This window comes from Crinia signifera, chromosome 19 (genome assembly GCF_055691185.1).
Source record: "Crinia signifera chromosome 19, ASM5569118v1, whole genome shotgun sequence".
NCBI classification, from domain to species: Eukaryota; Metazoa; Chordata; class Amphibia; order Anura; family Myobatrachidae; genus Crinia; species Crinia signifera.
In genome coordinates this window covers 108089195-108114688 of record NC_139226.1, presented here as the reverse complement: position 1 = coordinate 108114688, position 25494 = coordinate 108089195, and the positions used below count along the sequence as shown (strand labels likewise).

Here is a 25494-nt window from a genome sequence, read left to right as displayed (position 1 = left end):
AGGGTTGCCCACCCTTCCGGGGGCCGGGAGGGGGTACCCGATTTTCGGGAGACTCCCGGAAATTCCGGGAGGGTCGGCAACCCTGGGATATCCCTATTCCGATCCCATGCAAGTTTAAATTGCTCTTCAGTCTTAGGATCTACCACCTCTGATGGGAGGCTATTCCACTTGTCCACTACCCTTTCTGTAAAGTAATTTTTCCTCAGATTTCCCCTGAACCTCCCTCTCTTCAGTGCATGTCCTCGTGGTCTTTCCGGGTAAAATTTGTGATGTAGGCCATGCACCATTTTAGTTGCCCTTTTTTGTACAGTCTCTAATGTATTTATATCTCTCTGGAGATATGGCCTCCAGAACTGCCTCACAGCGCTGAGGTCATGGGTTCGATTCCCACCATGGCTGTAACTGTGCAGAGTTTGTATATTCTCCTCGTACTTAAGTGGGTTTCCTCCGGGTACTCCTGTTTCCTCCCACAATCCAAGAATATACTGGTAGGCTAATTGGCTCCCTACAAAATTATCCCTAGAATGAATGTGTGTGCGTGTACATGTGGTAGGGAATATAGATTGTAAGCTCCACTGGTGCAGGGACTGATGTGAATGTTCAACTATACTCTGTAAAGCGCTACGGAATATGTGTGCGCTATATAAATAACTGGTAATAAATAATGAGGTCGTACCAATGACCTATACAGTGGCATATAATGTCTGTCTTCCGGCTGCTAATTCCTCTCCTTATAGAACCAAGCATCTGACCTGCCTTCCTCATTGCTTTGTTATATTGCTTACCTGCCTTTAAGCCACCTGAAATAGTGTACACTACAGAAGTGAGAGCTCATAGGCTTTGATGGGGGTTGATAGCCCATTTGAAGCTTTGGGAAGAAGGGTAGAATATGTTAGTTAGTAGAGTCCTACTGGTGAGTAAGCTGGGTACACATACATACAATCGTCAGAGGTAAGAGTGGCAGAGGTTATCAACTGGGAAGATAAATGGAGATAATTGAAAGAATGATTGTGTGGGGTGGAGGGAAATCGGGGGACTGGGTTAAGGTGTATGTCTTTGTGTGTGTGTGTGGCCCTGGTAGTGGGGCAAGTGCTGGAAAGTGGTCGATTGTTTTCCGCGGGATAGAGGACTTTGTAGTAGAAAGAAAGGCAGCCTGGGTTCACGAGTTCCATGATGTTCAGATACGGTTGCCTCACCAGGAGCTATATCATAAATCCTATTTTTATTACCACAGTTTAGGGCTCTAAAAAAAGTTCTATTGTTTTATTTTTTTTATTTTTTTATTGTCGTCACATTTACTGGACAGCTGTCTTGATCATACCGGTATGAGATAAGTGAAACAGCACATAACTTGTTCTTGTGTGAAAAGTTTGTGTGCATTATGCAGAATGGAATGTGATTATTTTTATTGTTTTTTTTAACTAGAAGAAAACAAGTGTTATATCTGGAAGTATAACTCCCCCTCCCCCATTAGAGCAGCCAAGATCCTGAATCTCTGCCAGTATAGCAAGCAGGGTCCCAGCTCCCATGCCTATGCTCCTTTCAGCATCAATGATCTCGCCTGCCCCCCCAGGCACATCCATATCAACTCACAACTACACATAGTTTGCTTGTTATATCTATACTGATTTTTATTCCGGACGCTATCCACTGAATTCTGGGCATGCGCTGACTTTGTTGCCATCTCCATACCTGTGTTCGTAATGGAACTACCAGTTTTTTTGGGGACTCACCGAAGTTGTTTGCTTTGTTATTTGTGCATTCACAATCCCTGAAGATCAGTGATGGGGCCAAATTGTGCACTGATGAGATTTCTGCTCCCCCTCCCACACACACATCATTCATAAAACTGGCAGCTCAGATCAGGATGTTGAAGTGTTCAGACAGAGGATTCAACTTCCTGCAGATGTCAAGCCCAACACCAAGTCTGTGACACAAACAACCTGCAATCCTAAAATACCTCCGTGTCATGTGGAACTCAATATAGTTCTCTAGTACTCCAGGCCGGGGCTTAGTGTAAAAGGGGTAAAAAAAATAACCTGAGTCCTGTTCCCCGGGTGTGCGACCCAGCAAATGTTCTAGGTCGAACACGGGGCGTCCCCGGAGTCAGGGGCCATGTAAATGGGTAACCCAGTTCATTCGATCCGGGGACCCATTTAAACCAATAGGGGAGCCCATACCCATACCTCCCAACTTCTGTAGTCGGGAGGTCGGGACCTTCGCTGCTTGCGCTCCCGAAAAGGGGGCGCGCCCCCGTTTACGCCTCTCGTTGGCGCTGAATAGATGCTGTGCGCATGCGCACAGCATCTATTCTAGGCAGGCTGGGGGGCTCCCAACTGTCCCCCCCCCACCGCGGGACAATGGCGGCCCCGGGCGGGACGCGGGAACGTCCCCGAATATCGGGACGTTCCCGTGGTAAGCGGGACAGTTGGGAGGTATGCATACCTCTGGACCGCAGCGTCCTGTGGTCAGTCCGGAGGTTGGGCAGGGGCAGCGTACAGCCTCCGCTGCTGTCTGCAGTACTATGCAGACAGCAGCGGAGCCTGGACAGAGGTGAATGAATGCCTGTGTGCAGCATCCATTCACCTCACAGAACAAAGCTGGGGGCATTCCAGCAGCTTTCCTGGGTGCCGGGATTGCCCTCAGCATGTCGGTTAGCGAGTTTCCCTGCACTTTGAGATGATGTCATCTTCAAGCACCAGTTTAAGGCCTGACTTTGCCAGCAGGGGCGGGCTGGGCCGGGGGGGCAGGGTGCCATGTGCCCCCCGGGCCGCTTAGCCAGTCACTGGCTGCGGGCCACGCTGGTCACCATCCACCTCCTCCAGGCACAGGCAGCCCTCCTGCGCTGGCCGCGGCTTCCAGAACACGGCCGCGGCTACAGGAAAATGGCCGCCGGCCCCCTGCACTGAGGACATATCATTAGTGCAGGAGGCCGGCGGCCATCTTCCTGTAGCCGTGGCCGTGCTCTGGAAGCCGCGGCCAGCGCAGGAGGGCGGCCTGGAGGAGGTGGATGCCAGCCAGCCCCTGTTTGCCAGCGTAGCCCACTCAGCATAATGCCCGGGGATGCCGGTGTAAAAGGAAACAACTGCCACGCAGTGCACCTTCTGCAGTTAAACATAAAACAGGCAGGGTGCAGCATACTGCTGAAATAACCTGGTATGAGCATTAGGACTGGATGGCTGGAGGTGGTGGGCCACGTTTGAGCCACAAGCTGTTCTTGGGTGCCATTGTTTTAGAGTTACCACTATTTGCTTACTAGTTTGTAAACAAAACCATAACCCCATAGGACATACTTGCCTACTTTTGAAAACTAGTTTCAGGGAGATTATAGTTGGTAGTAGAATTTTACAAAGCGCCCCATTGAGGTTGTGTGTCATGCTCCACCCAAAGGGGCGTGTCTAGTTCTATATATGGAGGGATTGTGAACGTGGCACCTAGAAGCGTGGGTACTGCTACATCTGAGAGGAATCTTTTTAAATGACTTATATCCAAATGTAGATGATCCCCAAAGCAGTTAGTAAGAGCTACTATACTTTAATGTAAATGTATCTATCTGTCATTCCTTTTTTTCCCTTTTTTATCCCAAAATGTAATCGTGTAATGTGGATTAGGGGAAATGAGGGAGATTTCTAGAACAATGAGGGAGAGAGGGAGATTGCTTTTGGTTCAGGGAGTCTCCTGCAGAATGCAGGAGGGTAGGCAACTATGCCATAGGATCTGGTGACAAAGTCATTCGTAAATCTCATTATATTGTTTGGCTAAAGATGAGTTTTCAAAGACTTTTTGCATCCTGTCTCCTATTGCTCTAAAATTTGCACGCAATGTTAATAGGCCATAAATGTTCCCAGTCTGGTCACAACTACCTGTATCGGCCTAATACAAAGGCTGCTGTTTGCGATCAGTGCAGCTCTATTCATATAATAAATAAATTGTACCACATGCAGATTTTAATAACATACGTTCTGCAAAGTGTAACAGCCTGTTCCATCCCAATTATCACTAGTTACCGTGCTCTCTTTGGGCGGGATGTACTAACATCCGCCGCTTACCATATCCATACTAATTGCATATGCACTAACATATGCGATTAGTAACACAAAGGAAGTAACAGAGAAATAATGGCCAGAAAATGTTTGGTTGCCATAGGCAACATGGCCACATTGCACTTTTAGAAGCTTGAGTATATTTACCCCCTAGTAGACACATCTTAGTGAAAAACATACCTGTTTGTATAGCGTTCTGCCTAATCTGGAGACCCTCAGTGATTTTGGAGGTGTGCTGCCAGCTCCCTCATTGCAGACAGCTGGATGTGTTCTTTCCCACACGGAATCTTCTTGTCTACATCACCGTAGAATAAAGGATCAGAATCTGCTGAGGGATATGACTCTGCTAACACGAGGATTCTGGGATTTGTATCCATGGCGTCTTAGCAACGTGTTCCGTATCTCCCTGGTCCCCCGGTCCTGATGCGCTGTCCTCCAGAGGGTTGTCATCTTTACATTCAGTTCGCTGTGCAGAAATTAACGCTTTAACTGTATTTTTATAAAACCGTAATGTATTCTACACACAGCATAGAGACATAGCGCTGCATAGTGACAATATGGGACTTTATAGCACCAGGTACTAACGGCTTATACTGGAGACCTATTATTTGTACGGCTTATATGTGTAATTGTGTAAAAAATAGTAATGTGAACCACTAGTAGGCCACGTTCAGCAATCCAGCAGCTGTGGAACTATACATCCCAGCATGCCCAGCCAAAGGTGTAGCATGCCCGAACACCAAACTGCTGTCGGGGCATGCTGGGGTGTGCAGTGAGTTTGAAAAAAACTCAGGAGCCTGAGGTGTGCTCCCCACCACCAGTGCTGTGCCTAAACACGTGCAAAGGAGGCCGTGCGATCGAATGGGTCCGTCTCCTAGGAGACAGGGCCCCGTTTTTCCCCTAACCCCTCTCAACCATAAGGCCGAAGAGGGGAAAATAGGGAACGGTGGGTCCTCTTCGCCGAAGCTTAGAGAGACCCTCATTCCTCAACCCCCGGAAGGGTTAGGACGGTGGGTCCTCCGCACCCGAAGGTTTGGAGAGACCCTCTGTAGACTTCCCTCCGCCTTGCGGCTTGGGGTCGTCCTCGGGGGGCACGAAGCTCTCCCCAAAAGGCGAGAGCTTCAGCACATTGGGGAAATGGAAGGCCCGAAAGGGTCGACCACACTACCCAAAAAAACGTGACAAAACTACAAAAAACAAGGAACGTGAAAAGTGACAAACGTGAGAGGGGGAAGAGAAATAAATAATAAAGGACCCTAGCCAGAAGGCCAGGGTGGGGGTGTGAAAAATTGTCCTACCCCATCCAAAAGGACGAGGTAAGGACGTGAAGCGCATACCTAGAGGGAAAGTGCGCAGTGCTAGTGCTTACTAGTGCATGGTGATTTTGGGATCACCCGTGCATGTTCGGCACCCCCGAGTTTCCCCGGGGGCACAGTGCAGCCTCGCACTCCAAGCAGCCAGCCAGTCAGCGTCCGACCAAGTGTTTCTCCGCCTCACCAGCAGGCCCTTTCCGGCCCCCCGGCATGGAAATGGATACTCCACCGGGCTTTTCGATGAGTCTCCCCCGCAGCGGCCGAATAGACCAACCGAAGGAGAAGAAAACACCTACTCAGTCCCGACGTTTCACCTCTCCCAGGGATTGAGTACTGGGCTGGGCTTTTCGCTGTCTCCCTGGCCGAGGTCCATTGTACCCCCCGGACAGTGAGCAATCTACTCGGTCCTAGCTTTTCCCGTCTTCCTGGGATTGGATACTAGACCAGGCATTTCGAGTGACTCTCCCTCGGAGGCTATAGACCCCCGAACAAGAGCCCCAACTACTAGGCCCGATGCTTCTCCCCTCCCTTCCAGTAGGAGAGTGTGTTCCCCCCCCCCCTACGGCAGGATGAAGATACTCAGTGAGACTTTGCACCCGCCCAGAACATGAGGTATACCAGGTCCTCAGCTCAGTAGCAAGGTGGTTTAGTCCAACCTTTCTCTATTCTCTGCCAGGGGGGCGGTCCAGACCCAACTGATAAGAACAGATACTACACTTGATCTTAGCCAGGCATGTCAAAACTGTCATTAGGTTGAACCTATTTAGGACAACATTCATTGCATCGACCACTGAAGGTCGACACAAGAATAAGGTTGGAAGGGGAAAACAAGCATTAGGTCAACAGTCGACGGTCAAAAGGTCGACATGAGTTTTTCACTTTTTTTTTTAAATGACGTGTGCAGACAGTTGGTATTGCATCCCCTACCATCCCCTGCGGTGTGTGGTGGGAGAATAAATTAGTGTTGTGTGCAGTATAGCGACGGGACACGTTACACTTTGACAGTGTCCATGGCGATGGGCATGGATCATTAGGTTTACAAGATGTTGGTCGACAAGGGTCTAGGTCGATAGGTCATTAGGTCGACATGGGTAAGGTCGACATTGGGTTTTTCACTGTTTTTTTTTTTTTTTTAGCGTAATGGCGACATGGACACTGAAACATAGCACCGCGTCCCAACGCTCCCTGCGCTCGCCATGCTTCTGGCGCGGTGTCTTGCTACGCTCGGCACACTATTTTATTCTCTCACCACGCCATAGTGGATGGTAGGGCATGAAATACCGCCTGTCAGCACATGTCGGCTCAAAAAACAGTGAAAAACCCCATGTTGCCCTTTTGACTGTCGACCTAAACCCATGTTGACCTAGACTCATGTCGATCTTTCTGCATGTCGACCTAATGGTGTCGACCCAATGCTTGTTGACCTAGTGACCGTATCCCATGACGGGGGCAAATATCTGATGCACTGCAGATGGGGCAGATGCAATATGTGCAGAGAAACAAATCTAAATGTCAATGTAAAAATGAAGCAGTCTAACATGTATGGGTTTCATAAGGCAGCGAGTGTTACCCTGCATAGAAAAATCTAAATATATTTATTTTCCTGGCATTGCAGTATGTGTTATTCCAGAAGCTTGATTTCTCTGTCTTACATCCAAATTTGAATCCGGCCCATAGTACATAGACCCATTTACATGAATGAGCTAATGGATGAATGGGGCTTTGGGCCTTATTCTGGTTCACTCGCAGAGACAAATTCCTTCTCAAATGGACAAAACCATGTGAACTGCAGGTGGGGCAGATGTAACCAGTGGTGTAGCTAGGTGCCACGGCGCCCGGAGCAAAGGCATGTTTCGCGCCCCCCCAATTTGTAGTAGGTGAGGCTCCTGCGCAGTGAAAAGTGGACACGGACCAACATTATACCACACACCGTACACATTTTAGTGAACTTTGTAATTCCAAATACACAAAAGCCCACACATGATGCCCATTGCATACTATACAACACTCCGCAATGCCCAAGACATACTATATAACACACCGTAATGCCCATGACATACTATACAACACTCCGCAATGCCCAAGACATACTATATAACACACCGTAATGCCCATTACATACTATATAACACACTGCAATGCCCATGACATACTATATAACACTCCGCAATGCCCATGACATACTATTTAACACTCCGCAATGCCCATGACATACTATATAACACACCGTAATGCCCATTACATACTATATAACACACCGTAATGCCCATTACATACTATATAACACACTGCAATGCCCATGACATACTATATAACACACCGTAATGCCCATTACATACTATATAACACTCCGCAATGCCCATGACATACTATATAACACACTGCAATGCCCATGACATACTATATAACACACCGTAATGCCCATGACATACTATATAACACTCCGCAATGCCCATGACATACTATATAACACTCCGCAATGCCCATGACATACTATATAACACTCCACAATGCCCATGACATACTATATAACACTCCGCAATGCCCATTACATACTATATAACACTCCGCAATGCCCATGACATGCTATATAACACTCCGTAATGCCCATTACATACTATATAACACACCGTAATGCCCATGACATACTATATAACACACCGTAATGCCCATTACATACTATATAACACACTGCAATGCCCATGACATACTATATAACACACCGTAATGCCCATTACATACTATATAACACTCCGCAATGCCCATGACATACTATATAACACTCCGCAATGCCCATGACATACTATATAACACTCCACAATGCCCATGACATACTATATAACACGCCGCAATGCCCATTACATACTATATAACACTCCGCAATGCCCATGACATGCTATATAACACTCCGCAATGCCCATGACATACTATATAACACACCATAATGCCCATTACACATTTGACACAAAAGTGCCACTTACCTACATGCTCAATGCCAAGGGGCTTCATGCTCGATGCCAAGGGGCTTCATGCTCGATGCCAAGGGGCTTCATACTCGATGCCAAGGGGCTTCATGCTCGATGCCAAGGGGCTTCATGCTCAATGCCAAGGGGGACTGAATTTGCTCATTGCCAAGGGGGACAGAACTGTGCAGCGGCCCACTCCCCGCCGCTATTTTCAATTCAATGCACCGCCAGTAGTGTGCAGCAGGGAGGGAGGGAGCGGTAGTGTGCAGCAGGGAGGGAGGGTGGGAGCGGTAGTGTGCAGCATGGAGGGAGGGTGGGAGTGATAGTGTGCAGCAGGGTGGGTGGGTGCAGCAGGGTGGGTGCAGTAGGGTGCAGCAGGGTGGGGGCAGTAGGGTGCAGCAGGGTGGGGGGGTGATGGCAGTAGGGTGTGGGTGCAGTAGTGTGCAGCAGGGTGGGTGCAGTAGTGTGCAGCAGGGTGGACTGCAGTAGTGTGCAGCAGGGTGGGTGGGTGCAGTATTGCAGTAGGGTGGGTGCAGTAGGGAGGGTGGGTGCAGTTGCAGTAAGGAGGGTGGGTGTCTGCAGTAAGGTGGGTGACTGCAGGAGGGTGGGTGCAGTTGCAGTAGGGAGGGAGTACACCTACATAGCCAGCCGCTCACCTCCCCCCTGCCAGTGTGCGTCCTGTCCTGTCCCCTGCTCCCCGCTGTGTCCGGGAGACGGAGAGAGACGTGCACTGCTGCTATGTAAAATTCATATCTTCCGCGCTGGACCGCTAGCCAATAGGCGCTCGCGGTCCAGCAGCCACCAGTTGATTGGCTGCTGGACCGCAAGCGCCCATTGGCTAGCGGTCCAGCGTGAGAAGTGAATATTACATATCAGCAGTGGACGTCTCTCTCCGTCTCCCGGACCCGGACACAGCGGGCAGGGGAGCGGGGGAACGGACAACGGGCGAGCGAGCTGGCGGTACCGGTGCCAGCACAGCTCCGGCGCCATGCTATCTTCCTGCGCCTGGAGCGTGTGCTCCACCGGCTCCGCCGTCGCTACGCCTCTGGATGTAACGTGCAGATAGAATTAGATTTGGGTGGGGTTTTTCTGAGTGAGATCTATATTGCAGTAGAAATAAAGCAGTCAGTATTTTCCCTGCACAGAAACAAAATAACTCGCCCAAATCTAATTCTCTCTGCACATGTTACATCTTCCCCATCTGCAAGGCACATGATTTTGTCTACTTGAGAAGGAATTTGTCTCTGCGAGTGAACCAGAATAAGGCCCTTTGGCATGAATGGGAAAAATAAATACTGTGTTCTATATTGAAAGTTTTTTCCCTTATTCTGACATATTTCTAACAATTTTACCTGAAATGCAATTTTTTTTTTTTTTTTTGTGGATTGAGTGAAATTCATTATATGAATAAAGAGCTATAAATGCAAAGTAGTGTTTCACCGATTTTGGGCCTTATTCGGCATGTAACTCTAAAGTGCGAAATTAACTGACATCTTTTACTCACTTCTGCGCATCTGCAAGCCCTTAATCTGTGGCCGCATTCAGGAAAATGACCACAGTCTTAAGTGCTGGTGGGGGGCTGTGACTGAGTGGCAATGTGTGGTCCGGACGGTCGCACGCACCCATCCCCTGGAGTCGATGGGGCGCTCCCTGTGGACGGTAGTGAAGTCAGAGGAGGTTGGATAGTGCGGATGATCCCGACTCGGCAGGTGGCACAGCAGTGGCCCCCAGCCTCAGCGGCAGTGACGGACGCCTCCTGTGTGATAACTGTACGGTCTCTCCCTATATTGTTACCTACCTGACTGTTGCGGCGACCAGTGGCACCGGTGATGGCTGCCTAGGCGCTGTGCAGCTTAGCAGGTATATGTTGCTGTGCCCCCCCTGTACATGTCCATCACCCTCCCCAGGGTACATCTCTCATATACCTGTATGCGTTCATGTATATCTGTACTGTCACTGTTGAACTGTTACCTACCCGGCTGTTGCACAGCAATCCAAATAAAATTCCCAGTATATGCAAGTATACCTGGCCAATAAAGCAGATTCTGACAACATAGGCATGTCCAGAGCGTTTGCAGAGCGGGCCTCTGTGACCCAAAACATGGCAGCCCTGCATCTGCCTTCACAGCTATACTGTGCAGGCAGGGAGCTACCCTAGTTTTGCAAGTGTGTCCGGAATGGGCGGGCTGCTCCTAAAATTGGGTCTGCCTCCTAGTCCCACGGAAGGTGGGCAAGTCTCCCCCTTGCTGGCCAGAGCCCCTGCAACCCCCATCCCTGCTGGTTCAATTACCGGTAAATTGCTGGTCCCCAGAGAGGGGGCAGGGCTAAAATTAAGCGGTAGCTGCATTTTGCGTCAATTAAGCCCCGCCCCCTCACCACGGCCCGTGATTCACAGAGTTTCTGGCATGAGGGTGGGGCCAAGTGATGTCAGCTTTGTCCCCCACCACCCCTGACGTGTTGCCTCTCTGGGCATCTCCAGGAGACGTAAAAATCAATGTAGGCAAGTATGGTCTTAGAGCAGGGTTGCCGACCCTCCCGGAATTTGCGTGAGTCTCCCGAAAATCGGGTCCTTCCTCCCGCCCCCCGGAAGGGTGGGCAACCCTCCCGGAATCAGGGGGACCCCCACTGAGCCCCCCGATCGCGGCATTTATATACCGCAATCTGCGGGTCTCAGAGGAGGGGGCGGAGCTAAAACTGCACAATCGTGTCATTTTAGCCCTGCCCCCTCCATGGATATCAGTTATTTCGGCTATTTGCTGCAATGGGGCGGGGCTTAATGACATCACCGTTAAGCCCCGCCCCCAAAACTCGTAATGCGAGATTCCTCTCCGGGCTTCTCCCGGAGAGGATTTTTTTAAAGTCGGCAACCCTGTCTTAGAGACTTACTCGGCGGCTGCGATTAAGAATAGGTATATCCGGCCTGATGCTGACGTCACACAACCTCCCCTAAAATGCTTGGACATGATGCTTTTTCTCCTAGTGTCTTATTTCCGGCACGCCTGCTCTTTCTTGGCACTCCCATGATACGACCAGTTACCACCCCCAGACAACTACTTCCTGTCAATCACCTTGCCAACGGCTTGCAAATAGATAAAGTAGCAGGATCTCATTACAGGAAGGCCCATACACATGCGCAGTCTATCAATAATTGGCGGCGTGAGAATCCACGGCAGTGCGAACAGGCCTGAATCAGCTCCATTGTCCAGTCTGCCCTTCTTATAGAAATGAATGGCTTGCAGGTAGATAGTATGCCGTGGCTTTGCCTGCATATTTGTCAAGCTGTGTCCTAAACATACTGGAGAATAGATTTGGTATCTCAAGCGGTAGCTTTAGTGACCATGATGGGCTTCCATGACGATGGGACCAAACAGCTGCTGTCGGCCATTTTACAGGCTGTGTTTGAAAAAAGTTATAGCCAGGAGCTGATTGGTTGATACTTTATCATTCTCTGAGTATTTGGTAAATATCCTCCCAAGACAGTTGAATTTGTTTATGTTTGTGCGTGCTGCGGGCTGAGGTGGCCCGGTTTCTGCCGGTCCGTTTTATTAGCTTCCAGTATCATAATAGACCTTATTCGGGTCACGCCCCTGAGCGCATGGTGTGCTTTGTGTGTTAGAGTGAAGCAGGTTGCCAGGGGGGTGAGAGGAAAATGGTGGCTGCACTTTGGTGATCAGCAGGGCTTGAAGTGGTCCTGGGGAGGTTGGAGAACTCCTTTCAATCTGCCACCTAATTACCTCTCCTCACCTTCCCCATAAAGCAGAGCCAGGGCCAGTGGTAGGGTTTTGGCATCCACCTGCAAACTATAATGATTTTCTGCTAGAATTACTGTGCGGGACCATGGTGAAGGTTGAACAGGTGGTGGAACTCAGTTCATCTCCCCCCCCCCCCCTTCTTCAACCCCTTGGATCAGTTTCGATCTCTCTCATTGGTCATGTGGAAAACCTGTGTAACTGGATTGTTCTTATCTTTGTTGTGATCTTGGTAGAAGTTAACCACACACGTGTATGACTTCTTGGAAAGACACTTAAGCTGGGTACACATCTATACAATCCCTATTTCTGGCAACCGTTCGGCCCACCGTACTCCCGTCAGACCGTCCACAAACAACAGGCGACACGCGCGTACACACCTGTACAATTTTACTTGCGACGTCTGATGTACTCCCGTCCAAACAGTCGCAAGAAAAAGATTGTACCACCGTACACACTGTCTCGATTTGGGCTATTGACACGTCACATGTGACCAAAATTATCATAATGGGCTGGGTTAGGGCATAATTATAGCTGTCACCCTTTTGCCTATTAAAAAAAAAATCGGCGTGGGGTCCCCCCACAGCCGTAACCAGCACCAGGCTGAAAGAGCCGGGGCTGGTATTAAAAAATCAGGAAACCCGACAAATAGGGCTTCGCTGATTTTTTAAAACCAGCCCCAGGCTCCAGGTCCGGGGCTGGTTCCCAAAATATGGGGGACAAAATGACCAGGGGTCCCCCGTATTTTAAGAACCAGCCCCAGGCCAAACCAGCCAGCAGGGTAATGCCACAGCCGGGGGACACTTATTATATAAGGTCCCACGGCCAAAGCATTCAGCCCTCTGACCGGTCAGCCTGGCCAGGGGTCCTGGGGGAGTGGGGACCCCCCCCAATAAAGGCCCCCCCCCCTCCAGGACTTACCTGACCAGGCTGAAGCCTGGTGCTGTCCCCGGTGGCCCTGTGCGGTGGCCACCGGGCTGATCATTGTGTAAAAAAAATAGAATAAAAACTATTGTTTATAAGTCCCAGCATGCAGGGCATTAAAGGGCCCGCTGGCACTTGTAGTTCCACAGAAAAAAAATAGCTAAATAAATACACACTGACACTTTAGAAAAATAAAAGTTTAATGCATACATTACACAAACACACTGATACTTACCTATCTTGATCCCGTAGGTAGGTCCCAGGGTGCGGTCCGGTGGCTTGGTTCCGAGGCTCCAGGGCTGAAGAGTCCGGGGTCCTGGATCCGTAGTAATCCAAAGGGGTACCTGGGGAAGCAAATCCTACTCACCTGGCGTCCACCCCGGCATCTTCACTTCAAGACGCGCTGCTCCCGGCTGCTGTGGTACCCGCTCTGCCTCCGCTGTATACTAGAGACGTAGAGATCCTTCTTCCTCTGCGTCTCTGCTAAAAATGATTTCTGGCCAATCAGGAGCCGACTTTCTCGGCTCCTGATTGGCCAGAAATCATTTTGAGCAGAGACGCCGAGGAAGAAGGATCTCTGCGTCTCTAGTATACAGCGGAGCAGAGCGGGTACCAGCAGCCAGGAGCAGCGCGTCTTGAAGTGAAGATGCCGGGGTGGACGCCAGAGGACAGGTGAGTAGGATTTCCTTTCCCAGGTACCCCTTTGGATTACTACGGATCCAGGACCCCGGACTCTTCAGCCCTGGAGCCCCGGACCCGGACCAGCCCCGGAACCAAGCCACCGGACCGGAACCTGGGACCTACCTACGGGATCAAGATAGGTAGGTATCAGTGTGTTTGTGTAATGTATGTATGTATTAAACTTTTATTTTTCTAAAGTGTCAGTGTGTATTTATTTAACTCATTTTTTTTACTGTGGAACTAAAAGACCCAGCGGGCCCTTTAATGCCCCGCAGGCTGGGACTTGTGGTTCTCCAAGTCCCAGCTTGCGGGGAAGGCTTGCTAGGACTCATAGTTCCACAGGAAAAAAACAATAGTTTTTTTCATCTATTTTTTTTACACAAAGATCAGCTCGATGCCCACCGCCCAGGGGCATCGAGGACAGCACCAGGCTTCAGCCTGGTCAGGTAAGTCCTGGAGGGGGGGACCCCTTAATTGGGGGGGGTCCCCACTCCCCCAGGACCCCTGGCCAGGCTGACCGGTCAGAGAGCTGAATGCTTTGGCCTGGGGGACTTGTATAAAAAGTCTCCCCCCAGCTGTGGCATTACCCTGCTGGCTGGTTTGGCCTGGGGTTGGTTCTTAAAATACGGGGGACCCCTAGTCATTTTGTTCCCCGTATTTTGGGAACCAGACCTGGAGCCTGGGGCTGGTTTTAAAAAATCAGCGAAGCCCTATTTGTCGGGTTTCCTGATTTTTTAATACCAGTCCCGGCTCCTTCAGCCTGGTGCTGGTTACGGCTGTGGGGGGGACCCTACGCCATTTTTTTTTTAGTCAAAGCTGGAACGCCCACATGGGCGTTCCAGCTTTGGCAGTATAGTCGCAAGGACGGCAGCATATGCTTACACACTGCACTTTTGTACCGATATGAGGCCGTCCTGTCGGATGAAAATGAAACAGCAAAGAACCGTCGACCGACCGAGTATGGACGGTCAAGACAGTTTTTTGCCGTTTATCGCTCGTACGGGACAGCGTACACACATATACAATTGAACGGCTGTCCGACTCAGAACGAAAGAACGGCCCGACAATTGTATATATGTGTACCCAGCTTTACTCGTCACATTATCTACACATATTTCAACGCACACGTGTCCCTAAACAGTACATGTCATCCATTGACTCCTGACTTTCCACAGTCTGAGTTTTATTCCAAGAACAATCCTTTTGACACCCTTTGAATTATCTATCAGTTTGGTCAGTAGCAATTATCCTAACAGGCGGTATCTGTAGGAATGCCAGGTGCTGGAGGAACGCTCTGATCATCTCTTTCTCTGTTTATCGCTTCTACAGAATCCAGGAGATGAAGCAGATGTTGCATCTCCTCTGACGAGAACAGGTAAGAGCATCACAAGCCACAATCTTATTTCTGTATTTGGTTATGGTTACACTCAGTAGAGGTTAAGCGCACATGATGTGTTATGCAAAAAGTCTTTAATTGGCACTGGTCAGGGGTATACACACTGGCAGACCTACATTTGGGGGCTTAAAGCTTGAATCTTCGCAACCAGCTACAATAGGGCAACATCCAACAAGGACCAAGGGGTCTTTTCTGCCTTTGCAATGACAGAGCACACTGCTCAGTGACGTAGTAGTAGTAGTAGTAGTATCAGCAGCAGCAGTAGTAGTATCAGTAGTAGTAGTATCAGCAGTAGTAGTATCAGCAGTAGTAGTATCAGCAGCAGCAGTAGTAGTAGTATCAGCAGTAGTAGTATCAGCAGCAGCAGCAGTAGTAGTATCAGCAGCAGTAGTATCAGCAGTAGTAGTAGTATCAGTAGTAGTAGTAGTAGTAGTATCAGCAGTAGTAGTATCAGTTCTGAAGTAGGTGTGGAAATTGTAGAGGAAGGGAAGAACCTGGCAGGAGCACTGGTGAGTAAGGAGGGCCCTACTCCATAAGAGTTAACAGACTAAAAGGAGGTGGGTGGACAACGAAAGACAATAGGATAAGTAGGAACGGAGGTGAACAGACGGAGGGGTAGGCAGGATAGGAGGAGCGAAAGAGGTTAGGAGGAGGAGGAATAGGCTAGTCGGAAGAAGTGGGTTTTGAGGGAGCGCTTGAAAGGCTGGCTCTCTTGAAGCATCCTTGAAAGGCTGGCTCTCTCGGGCTCTGCCATTCCTGGGGATGCTGCAGGCTGCCAGGGATTGCTCTTTACAGAGTGAGCTAGACTTAATTCCCAGCATCTCCCGCAGTGCTTAGTGATGATTATATCATTAAAATAGCCTAATAAATAAAATATGTTACATTTGCCCCATCTGCAGTGAAACAGGGTTTTGCCCATTTCAGAAAGCTTTTGCTTTTGCAATCAACTATGAAACAGGGCCACTATCCCTATATTTATTTATCTTAAGGAAGGCCACTAGATCACAGGTTCTCAAATTCGGTGCTCAGGACCCCACACAGTGCCTTTTTTGCAGGTCTCCTTGCAGAATCCCGAGTGAAATAATTAGCTCCAGCTGTGCGTCTTTTAAAATGTGTCTTAAGTAATGAATGCACCTGTGCACCTCCTGGGTGACCAGGAAACCCAGAACTGTGTGGGGTCCTGAGGACCGAGTTTGAGAACTCCTGGGCAGACTGACTCAAGCTGACAGGAAAGCCCAACAAGGTAGAACCTTAGTGGATGGTCTACAGTAGGAGAGGACTATTTGGATACCAGCTTTGCACCTACAAAAGGGTTGGTGCTAGGGTGACCAACTCATCCCTTTAAACCGGGACACATATTAATTACACAGGTTCTGTGGCAGTTTAAAACCAGGTGAAATGGAGTCTTGAGGTGTGGCAGTTTAAAACCAGGTGAAAGCCAGCCACAGAACCTGTGTAATTAATATGTGTCCCGGATTAAAGGGATGAGTTGGTCACCCTAGTTGGTGCACATTTCAATGGTATATAGTGCACTTTCTTGAATCCATACTAAGAATAATTTTCAGATGCTCTGGTGCTCCTACTAATAGAATGGTAGCATTAGTGTTTGCATGATGCATGTTTCGTGGCCATGCATCCATGTTTATTACAAGTACAGTAATGTGCCAATTGCATGTTTATTTAACCTAATTCTTTGTTCAGCAATTGGTGTCCAAATTCCTGAATTTAAGCCTTAGTCCTTGCTACAGTAACTCCATTCATTATGAAACTTGTTCCATGTCCGAGAGAGTAACCTTCAGTCTACCTTTTTTAAGATGCCAGAGATGGAGATTCAGTGCAACCAACAAGATCATCCCATCCTGCTGCCGTTGCCTCTAGTACTCCTAGTGGGCGACCCCCAGTTCCCAGCAGTGCCACTCCAGTAACCACCAGTGCCGCTACAAGACCCACACGTACTCCAGCTCCTGTAAGCAGACCTCCAGGTCCCGCACGTCCTCCTGCTTCTAGGCCTGGTGGTCCCACCAGAACTCCTGGCCCTGTACGAGGTACTCCAAGGCCTAACCCAAGGCCTAACGCAAGGCCTAACGCAAGACCTGGCACTGGAGCTAATCCTATAAATTACAAGCTCAGACGAATTTCGGCACTCAGAAGATACTGTGTCCCGGTTACAACGCTGCTACTCGTGGTTTCTTCACTAGTAGTCATAGGTATATTGAGTAAGTAACGCAAAAAACGTCTCTTTATGTATCAATATAAGACTCTACACCAAGCATGTCCAACCTGCGGCCCTCCAGCTGTTGTGAAACTACACATCCCAGAAGGCCTTGCCACAGTTTTGATATTAGGGAATTCAAAAACTATGGCAAGGCATGCTGGGATGTGTAGTTTCACAACAGCTGGAGGGCCGCAGCTTGGACATGCCTGCTCTACACATTGGTTTTGTTGTCTTTGAACATGTAGAGGCAGAAATTAAATTCTGCTTCCATCAGAAATTGTTTCCATTAGTCTACCAATGACCTTAATACAATGGAATAATAGTTTATCCTAAATTTTGGCTTCCCTGACACTAGTGTTCTCTCAGCCCAATCCGGCCATCTACTGTTAAGAGCAGAGCTATGATTTGGGGAACTGGACATGTGTTGTGCGGTAAAGACAATTTGTGATCCATTTTCGTCAATAAAAACACCCTGATATTGTGATTTATGACTGTTCGGTAGGGCTAATTGGATAGTCACCCGCAAAGCTTATAGCAGCTATTACCTCTGACACTAGGATACCCCCCCTTTATCAGAATTCTGTGGGTTAATGTTCTAGTTGTGAAGGGTTATTTTTTAATGGATGTTTTGTGCACATTCAACTAATTAAATACCATCAAAAATAATTCAGAGAACAGTGGAAATGTACCATAATAAAGGGAAGTGCTTAATTATCAATGGGCCTTATTCAACACGGATCACTAATCAAAGAAAACGCAGTTGACTGGGATCAAACATTGCAAATGCATCGCTAATTTTGAGATCCATTTGCAAATCCCCGAACATGGAAGAGTTCCTTCCAGTCTGAGCAAATGTGAGTAAGTCTGAAGCTTTCACTAACCTGAGACTGAGACGGGTCTGAAGTGGGCAGCGCTGACGTCAGAGACCCACCCCTCAAACACATTTAAAAAACACAATTTTTCTACCTCTAAATGCTGGCTTCCTGTCTGTCAAACTGCAGCTGCTATGCGATCGCATTTTTCATTTGCAATATGCAGTCGCCCATGTACAACGCAGTGGTCCGATAATCTCAATTTGTGTTTTCTCAAAATAGCGATCCATCCTGAATAAGGCCCATTATTAGAAAACAACTTTTTTGTATTTGTGTTTTAGGTAAGCATCTCCCGATAATGGGGTAACATTGGGGGGAGATTCACATTCGCTGCTTACCGAGCGGTTAGACGACGCCCACCTTGCAAGCGAAAACACACACCCCCCACATGCAAACGGATGTGTACGCTCACATGGGGGTGCCCAACGTCTTTCTGGGTGCACCCACAGTTTTTTAGGAACGCCCAGGAAATGGTGGGCGTCTCCATGCACCAGCACCCTGCCCGCCCCCTGTCCGCACTGCTGAGTGCGGACACCTGTACTTCTCGCCAAGGACGTTCTCACTGCAGGTCTGCACATGCGTATTTTTGCCAATATGCATGAGCAAATCCGCAACATCGGTCCCCAGACTGAATTTGGCTCTTTACGAGCCAACCTGAATCCCCTTTATTATCATAATAACGGATAGTGTTGTTAGTATGGTTTTTAATTGAATAATTTAATGTCATTATTTTCCCTTAAAGTTAAAGTGGTCCTCGACAATTACTACTTCTTCTGCACCAAATCGTTCAAATTCATTCCACTGGACAAGTGGTGCGATGGGGTGTCTGACTGCACCGGCGGGGAAGATGAATTACGCTGCGTGCAGCGAGCAGACTACAGCAACAGTTCCATCGGTGAGGATTGCCCGCTATTGTGTCCGTATGAAGTCTATAGCTGCACGCTTATTACTGTGTATAATGGATCCGATGTGTTTTTGTCACAGTCAGGCTTTCAGAAGCAGACTCCATTGTACAGGTCCTTACGTCCGGGAAATGGAGCTATATTTGCTACGATGGGTTTAACACAGCCACAGCAAAAGCTGTTTGTGCAAAGCTGGGATTTTCCAGGTATGTTACATTGACTGCAGCATAATTGTCTGGCGTTTTAGGAAAATCGGGTCCACTATCCCTTTGGGGGGATGTTGGTAACTATGAGGGAGATTAAACCTGCCCTATGCTGCTAGTAAGGGATCAATCAGCAACAGGCCACCCTTGTTTGTATGCATGCCTCAGATTAGCACAGAAGTACATTCCCACATTAACAATTGACATGATTGATTACCTGACCAAGATACCTGATGGGGACAGGCACTTTACAGCATTAAGAACCATCCCGTAATACCCGTGTTTCGTAGCAGCAGCATCACTTCCTCCTGATCAGCAGCGCCAGCTTCTGGGACTGTGGCGCCATAGCCACAGCAGGCATCTGGAGCCCAAGCTCCAACTGCACCGGCCTCGCTAAGCCCCTGCTTACAAATATACCCTACACCTAGGGTAAGCAACTGTCCTCGAGAGCTACCAACAGTGCATGTTTTCCAGATTTCCTCACAGAATCCCAAGTGAAGTAATTAGCTCCACCTGTGGATCTTTTAAAATGTGTTAGTGAGTAATGAGTGCACCTTTGCAGCAGCTAGGATGTCTGGAAAATGTGAACTGTTGGTAGGGCTGGAGTTGGCTACCACTGCCCTACACCATCCCACATGCATCAGTGGGATAAAGAGATTGGAGGACAGTGTCCACAAATGACGTTGTCATTCCCTGCGCATTATTCTGACAATCCAATGCAAAAACCAACAAAATTTACTACATAAATTTGTTACATTGTTAAGTGCTAGAAAGAAGTGTCCTATTATAGCAGTATATACAATGTACGCTATGAAGAAATATATTTAGTCCAGCAACTGATACACAGTAAATTTTCTGCTCCTTATTCACACTGTACCATACAGTAGTGCACCTTATACACATAATGCCACACAGTAATAGCGACCCTTATACAACTAATGCCACACCGTAATGCCCCTTACACGTTATACCACACACAGACACCAGTACAGTACTTACTTGGCAAATATTGAAGCCTGGGCTGGCTGCAGGGAGTCAGTCAGTGCAAGCTTATTGCTCCTATAGTCCACAAAGGTCCTTGTGTCCAGGGCACAGCAGCCCTTTTCAAGAGAAGGTGGCATTTCTGTAACTGTCCGCTGCTGCCCCCATTGTCTTTGCTTCCCACATTGATGCTCCTGCTGCTGCTGGCTGAGTTTTATGAGCTGCATGCCCCATGCATTCACATTTTAAGTGTGGGAGTTGGAACAGTGGAGGCGTGGCCTAGTGGGAAAGGGGCATAACCTGTACTCACGGCACTACCGTGAGACCACGCCCCCATTTTTGCCGCTATGGTGGCATGCCCAGCAGCTCTGTGAGCTGCTAGCTATGCCCCCAGCCCCTCTGGCTGCAGGAATAGATGCTGTGTGCATTTGTTCATGAATGACAGGGGGGGACTCCCAACTGCCGCCCCCCCCCCCCCCCCCCCCGACAGTGGGACACTGCTGGCCATGGGAGAGACGTCGTAATATCCTAAAAAAACTGGGACGTTCCCGCGATAAGCAGGACAGTTGTGAGGTATGTATTCGCCTAGTTTGTCTATGCCTATGGCCAGCTCTGGCTTCAACGTTGGTCACCTACTCAAGGCCCCGGCACATCATTTTGATTAATTTGCATGATGCCCGCATGTATTGTTGATCGATAATACTGTAAATGTGTGAGGTATTTGAATAAAGTTTTAAAAGCTTGTAGCCGGAAACTAACTTTGTAACTTGACTTGATGACGTCTACAGACTACATACATACTGACTCAGATAGAAAATAAAAAAAATTTACAGACATTTTCTTCAACTTTCAGTACCCCAACATTCTCCCAAATAGCGTCACCAGTATCTAATGGGCTGTACAGTAATATTGTGCTGAGTGGCAGTGGGATTCAGGCGGTTCCAGTCACTGGGTAAGTACAGTAAGTTATCCTGAATTCTTCTCTAAAATTCATAAATCTGTCAAATTGGGAGGACTACTGTCTAGGTCAGTGATTCCCAAACTTTTTTGAATCCCAGCACTGTGGAGAGGCCAAATATTTCTAATTGAGTCATTTAGAATAAAAATATTGTCAGATGTATGTTATCCTTAGATGTAATAATGAGATAAGGGACAGTATTTGTTTATATTTATACACTGGATTTGCATTTTATATTAATCATAATCATTCGAATTGGTCTTGGGTAACTGACATAAGACACAAAGTTTTGTAAAAACCAATCTAGGGTATTTGTTTTCTGGCCTAGTTCCTGTAATGATAATGATGATTATTGATGATGATGATTATCCTTTAGTTATATGGTGTCCCTATGGGGCTGCATCACCTTTTGCAAAGTACAGAAATGGGAACAATAAAGAAAATACTGTAAAAAAAAAAATCGGTTGTCACCAAAAGTTAGACATGCATTAGTTGACAAAAGTCAGAAATGCATTAGTCAGACATTGACAAAAATTAGACATGTGTTAGACGTGTCTGCAGCATACCTGTAAGTGTTACAAATGAAGACACATTCAGCCAATCTTGGACAATAGAAAAGTAAAAGAAAGACCTGGGTGCTTCTTTCTAGTGTCATCAATATCAATGATTGATCTTGTGTAGCCCCTTACCCAGAAACCCCCCTTCACATTCAGCCAATCGTCTGTTTGCATTTTGCTTCATACTGTAGGTTGAGAGCCCACAATGATTGTGCGCATGTTGTGCGAAAACACTCTTACTGAACTTTGTGCCTCCTTACATTCCCCCTCCAGCCCCGATTCAGTCTCATTAAATGTAAGAGGTGATAGGTGCAAAATGTTTCTCAGAATGGATAAGGAATTATTTAGAAAGAAAATACCAATTATGGTGCAAATTGTGTTTGTTTCCAACTGTACATGAGCGCCTCAATGAGAAGTGAGATAGGAGTACTTACCTTGCATGTGCACTTAGTGCTTCGCTACAATCTTGTTTCTGCTTTTCATAGTATCTGTCTCTTTGCAGGAACTGTTCATCTGGTAATGTTGTATCTCTGCGATGTATAGGTGAGTAGTTCTCACCAAGGCTTCTATGTTTCTGTTGTTATAGTACTTTGCTTTACATTTTATACCTGAAACATCGAGAACCATGAAAGTGAAAATGTGTAATGTAAAATCGATAAACCTTCCTGTAGTAAGGTTTAGGGACCATCGATGATTCCAAATCATAGATAGTTTATGATCAATGTTGAATTTTTTCTCCATCAATGGGGGAGAACAAGATGGTTCTGATTGGCTCATGGTCCAGTCAGTGAAAGAACAGGGAAAAACATCTGTTGGCACTTGATGGACCACCATCGATGGTAACCATCGTTATATGTGATTACATAATGTTTGTTCAAGAATACTGTGAGGCCGATGGAACACATCGCTGGTGAAAAGCCGTGCTGTGGGATGCAGCATGATTGCTCTCAGCGCTCCATCGCTGCTGGCATGTGTGTATGTACTTGCCGATGCCATTTCCCCCCCACAGGCGATATCACACTTGGTACCTGGTATAATGTGTACCAAGCTTAAGTGAATCCTATATACCAAATTGATTTGTGCTCTTTTCTGCATATACCTGATGACCTCATGCTCTCCTATCTCTGTTTTATGATCTCTTATTCCGTTTGTTTCTTAGTGTGTGGCGTCAACCATAAAAAAGAACGGATTATTGGAGGCAGTAACACCTTGATAGAGAATGTTCCGTGGCAAGTCAGTGTGCAATACATGGGGCAACATCTATGCGGCGGAAGCATTATTGCCCCCCGTATCATCCTCAGTGCTGCACATTGTTTTCAAAAGTAAGTTCTGGAGCATTTCACTACTTCTATTCCTATTGCCGCTTGCAGACTGTACGTGGGACTTAGATGGATGTACGGACATTGCTCGTTTTCCTGATAAGTGCCCTATTAATAAAACCAATCACCAGGATAAAATGTAATCTCTATAGCTGGATATATAACTATGATATTACCTTATCTCCAACCTAGGGCGGAGCAGCAGGTGGATAGATGGCGGATCCAGGTTGGCGGTACTACTCTAACCTACCTGTTTGCAGCACAAGTGGACAAAATCTTCATTCCCACCCTCTACATTTTAGATCAGAAGCCATACGACATTGCCCTAATTAAGCTCAAGGCTGACCTCACCTTATCAGGTAATACTATGGGCGGCATTCAATGAGCCTGATTCGCCATGTTTTTATGGCGAATTTGTGCTGTTTGGCGAATTTTGGACTAAAACGGTGAATCACCCTATTCAATGACCACATGGCGAATACATTTGAAGGTTTTTTTCGCCATGATTCACCGAGTAGCAATCGCTATCTTTTGATGGAGAAGTGGAATGTGAACTTTTAAAATAAAGTGTTTTGTTTTTTTACATTTGGTGTCAAAAAATCAGGAATTTTATTCTGAGGAGGGGCATGCTACTTTTATTCATGTGCTGTAAGCACATGAATATATATTTAATTTAAAAAAATATATATATTTTTTAATTTATTTTTTTACACAGCAGCCAGCAGGGGGCGCCGGAGCCGAGCCGCTCATTAGATATTCATATATTCACTGCACCCGATCGTTACGATCGGGTGTAGTGAATATAGGTCCCCTGCTGGCACCCCCGGGGGGCAGCCTGTGCTGCCTGGCACCCGGGGAGCCCACCTCCCCCCCACAAACGTTCTGGGGCAGGCAGAGAGACTTCCATCTCTCTGCCTGCCACCGTCCTCATGCTCCCTGCGGCATTCGCCGCAGGAGCTCATATTCGCTGGTCAGGGGCTCGCTGCCCCTGACTCGTTGAATACCGGAGCCGGTGAGGCTCCGGAACGTGGCGAATGTGCAGCGAATCCAAAAAAGGATTCGCTGCACCTTGCAGGTATTCTCATTGAATACCGCCCTATGTGGCTGCCCCTTATTTCCCAAACATCCCATATCAATGTAGAGCGGAAGAAGCTGTTACATTAAAGATCAGCAATGGATTATGGGGCAGATGTGCTCTACCCAGGAGAGTGATAAAGTGGAGAGATATAAGTACCAGCCAATGGGCTCCTAGCTGTCCTTTTTCAAACACAGTCTTATATGGTAGCTAGGAGCTGATTGGTTGGTACTTCATCTCTCTCCAATTTATCACACTCAAAGGCTTAATTAATTTGCCCCAACAATGTTAAGCTAAGTACATATATATACAATGGAGGGCATGAGCCAGGGAAGTATATGAGACTGTAAATCTGGGTCTTAACCAGCAGCGGCTCCTGCCTGATTGTAGGAGGGGGGCTGCTGCTGGCTGCGATGCCGGCACCCCCCCTGCTGTCGCTCATCTGCTCCACCCCGCCCACCCCCCATGGTCCTGGTGCCTGTAGAATGCAGATACAGGCAGCGGGACCTAGGCATGTGCCGTATCGGCCTAGGTACTGCGCATGCTTATATCCCAGGTTATATAGGCTGCTTCAGCTGCAGCCTGTAGACGCCAAAGAGGCAGCGTGGAGGGAGGGAAAACATCAAAATGGGCCTGCCTTGGGTGACTGGCAGGTCAGACTTCCAATAGGAATTCACTGGCAGTCACAGTGAAGCCAGTGCAGTCTTACGGACAGTGAGGGATTTTACCGGGGTGGGGTGAGGGTCTTCATGGGACTGTCTGAGATTAATTTTGGCCTAGGTCATCTGGCGCACAGTCAAACCAGCGGCCGGCAGCAGGCAGGTGGATGCAGCTAATGATCGATTATATCATGCACTCACATGCTATATTGTTTAGTATTTAGGGGAGACTGATGTATGGTAACATCGGTCGTCTTACCAGCCGCAATCTGTCGGTCTGGAGTTGTACATGACATACATGGGTCTGCTTGTTGCCTGGTAGTACAGATCCTGTATCAGCATACAATGTATGGTAAACACACACAGCACCACAGGTTACACACACAGTACACTTTCTGATTATGGTTTTACCATACTGGGCATAATGTTCTATTAGCTTCTGGTTGACTTACCAATCATCCTGTACTGTCTGGCCTAAACCACATAGATTCCAACCCGTGTTACCTCCATAGAGAGACATTGGTGTTAAGTTCTATTTAAAGCAATTAAAGCCGGTCATGTGATGCAATGGATTAATATCTCCCATGACTACATAGGAATGGGTAGATGAACATGAAGATATATTATAGTTTTGTAACCCTGTAATAGTATATGCCGGTGGTGTAGATTGTGTTTCATGAC

General features: G+C 47.7%; 2 protein-coding genes across 2 annotated transcripts in view; one reads left to right on the top strand and one right to left on the bottom strand.

Annotated features, from left to right (window-relative positions):
• Positions 1 to 4424, bottom strand: part of SMIM35 (small integral membrane protein 35) — a 56958-nt gene extending 52534 nt beyond the window's left edge. Inside the window, exon 1 of the mRNA XM_083163136.1 lies at positions 4224 to 4424. The gene's annotated coding sequence lies outside the window, so the exon portion shown is untranslated. The remainder of the gene's footprint in view (positions 1 to 4223) is intronic.
• The window catches only part of TMPRSS4 (transmembrane serine protease 4), a 39963-nt gene that overhangs the window by 4915 nt on the left and 9554 nt on the right, over positions 1 to 25494 (top strand). The window contains exons 2-9 of the mRNA XM_083163135.1: positions 15006 to 15051; positions 16887 to 17288; positions 18902 to 19054; positions 19144 to 19267; positions 21099 to 21197; positions 22263 to 22303; positions 22920 to 23082; positions 23272 to 23438. Of these exons, the coding sequence (XP_083019261.1) occupies positions 15006 to 15051; positions 16887 to 17288; positions 18902 to 19054; positions 19144 to 19267; positions 21099 to 21197; positions 22263 to 22303; positions 22920 to 23082; positions 23272 to 23438 (1195 nt within the window). The remainder of the gene's footprint in view (positions 1 to 15005; positions 15052 to 16886; positions 17289 to 18901; positions 19055 to 19143; positions 19268 to 21098; positions 21198 to 22262; positions 22304 to 22919; positions 23083 to 23271; positions 23439 to 25494) is intronic.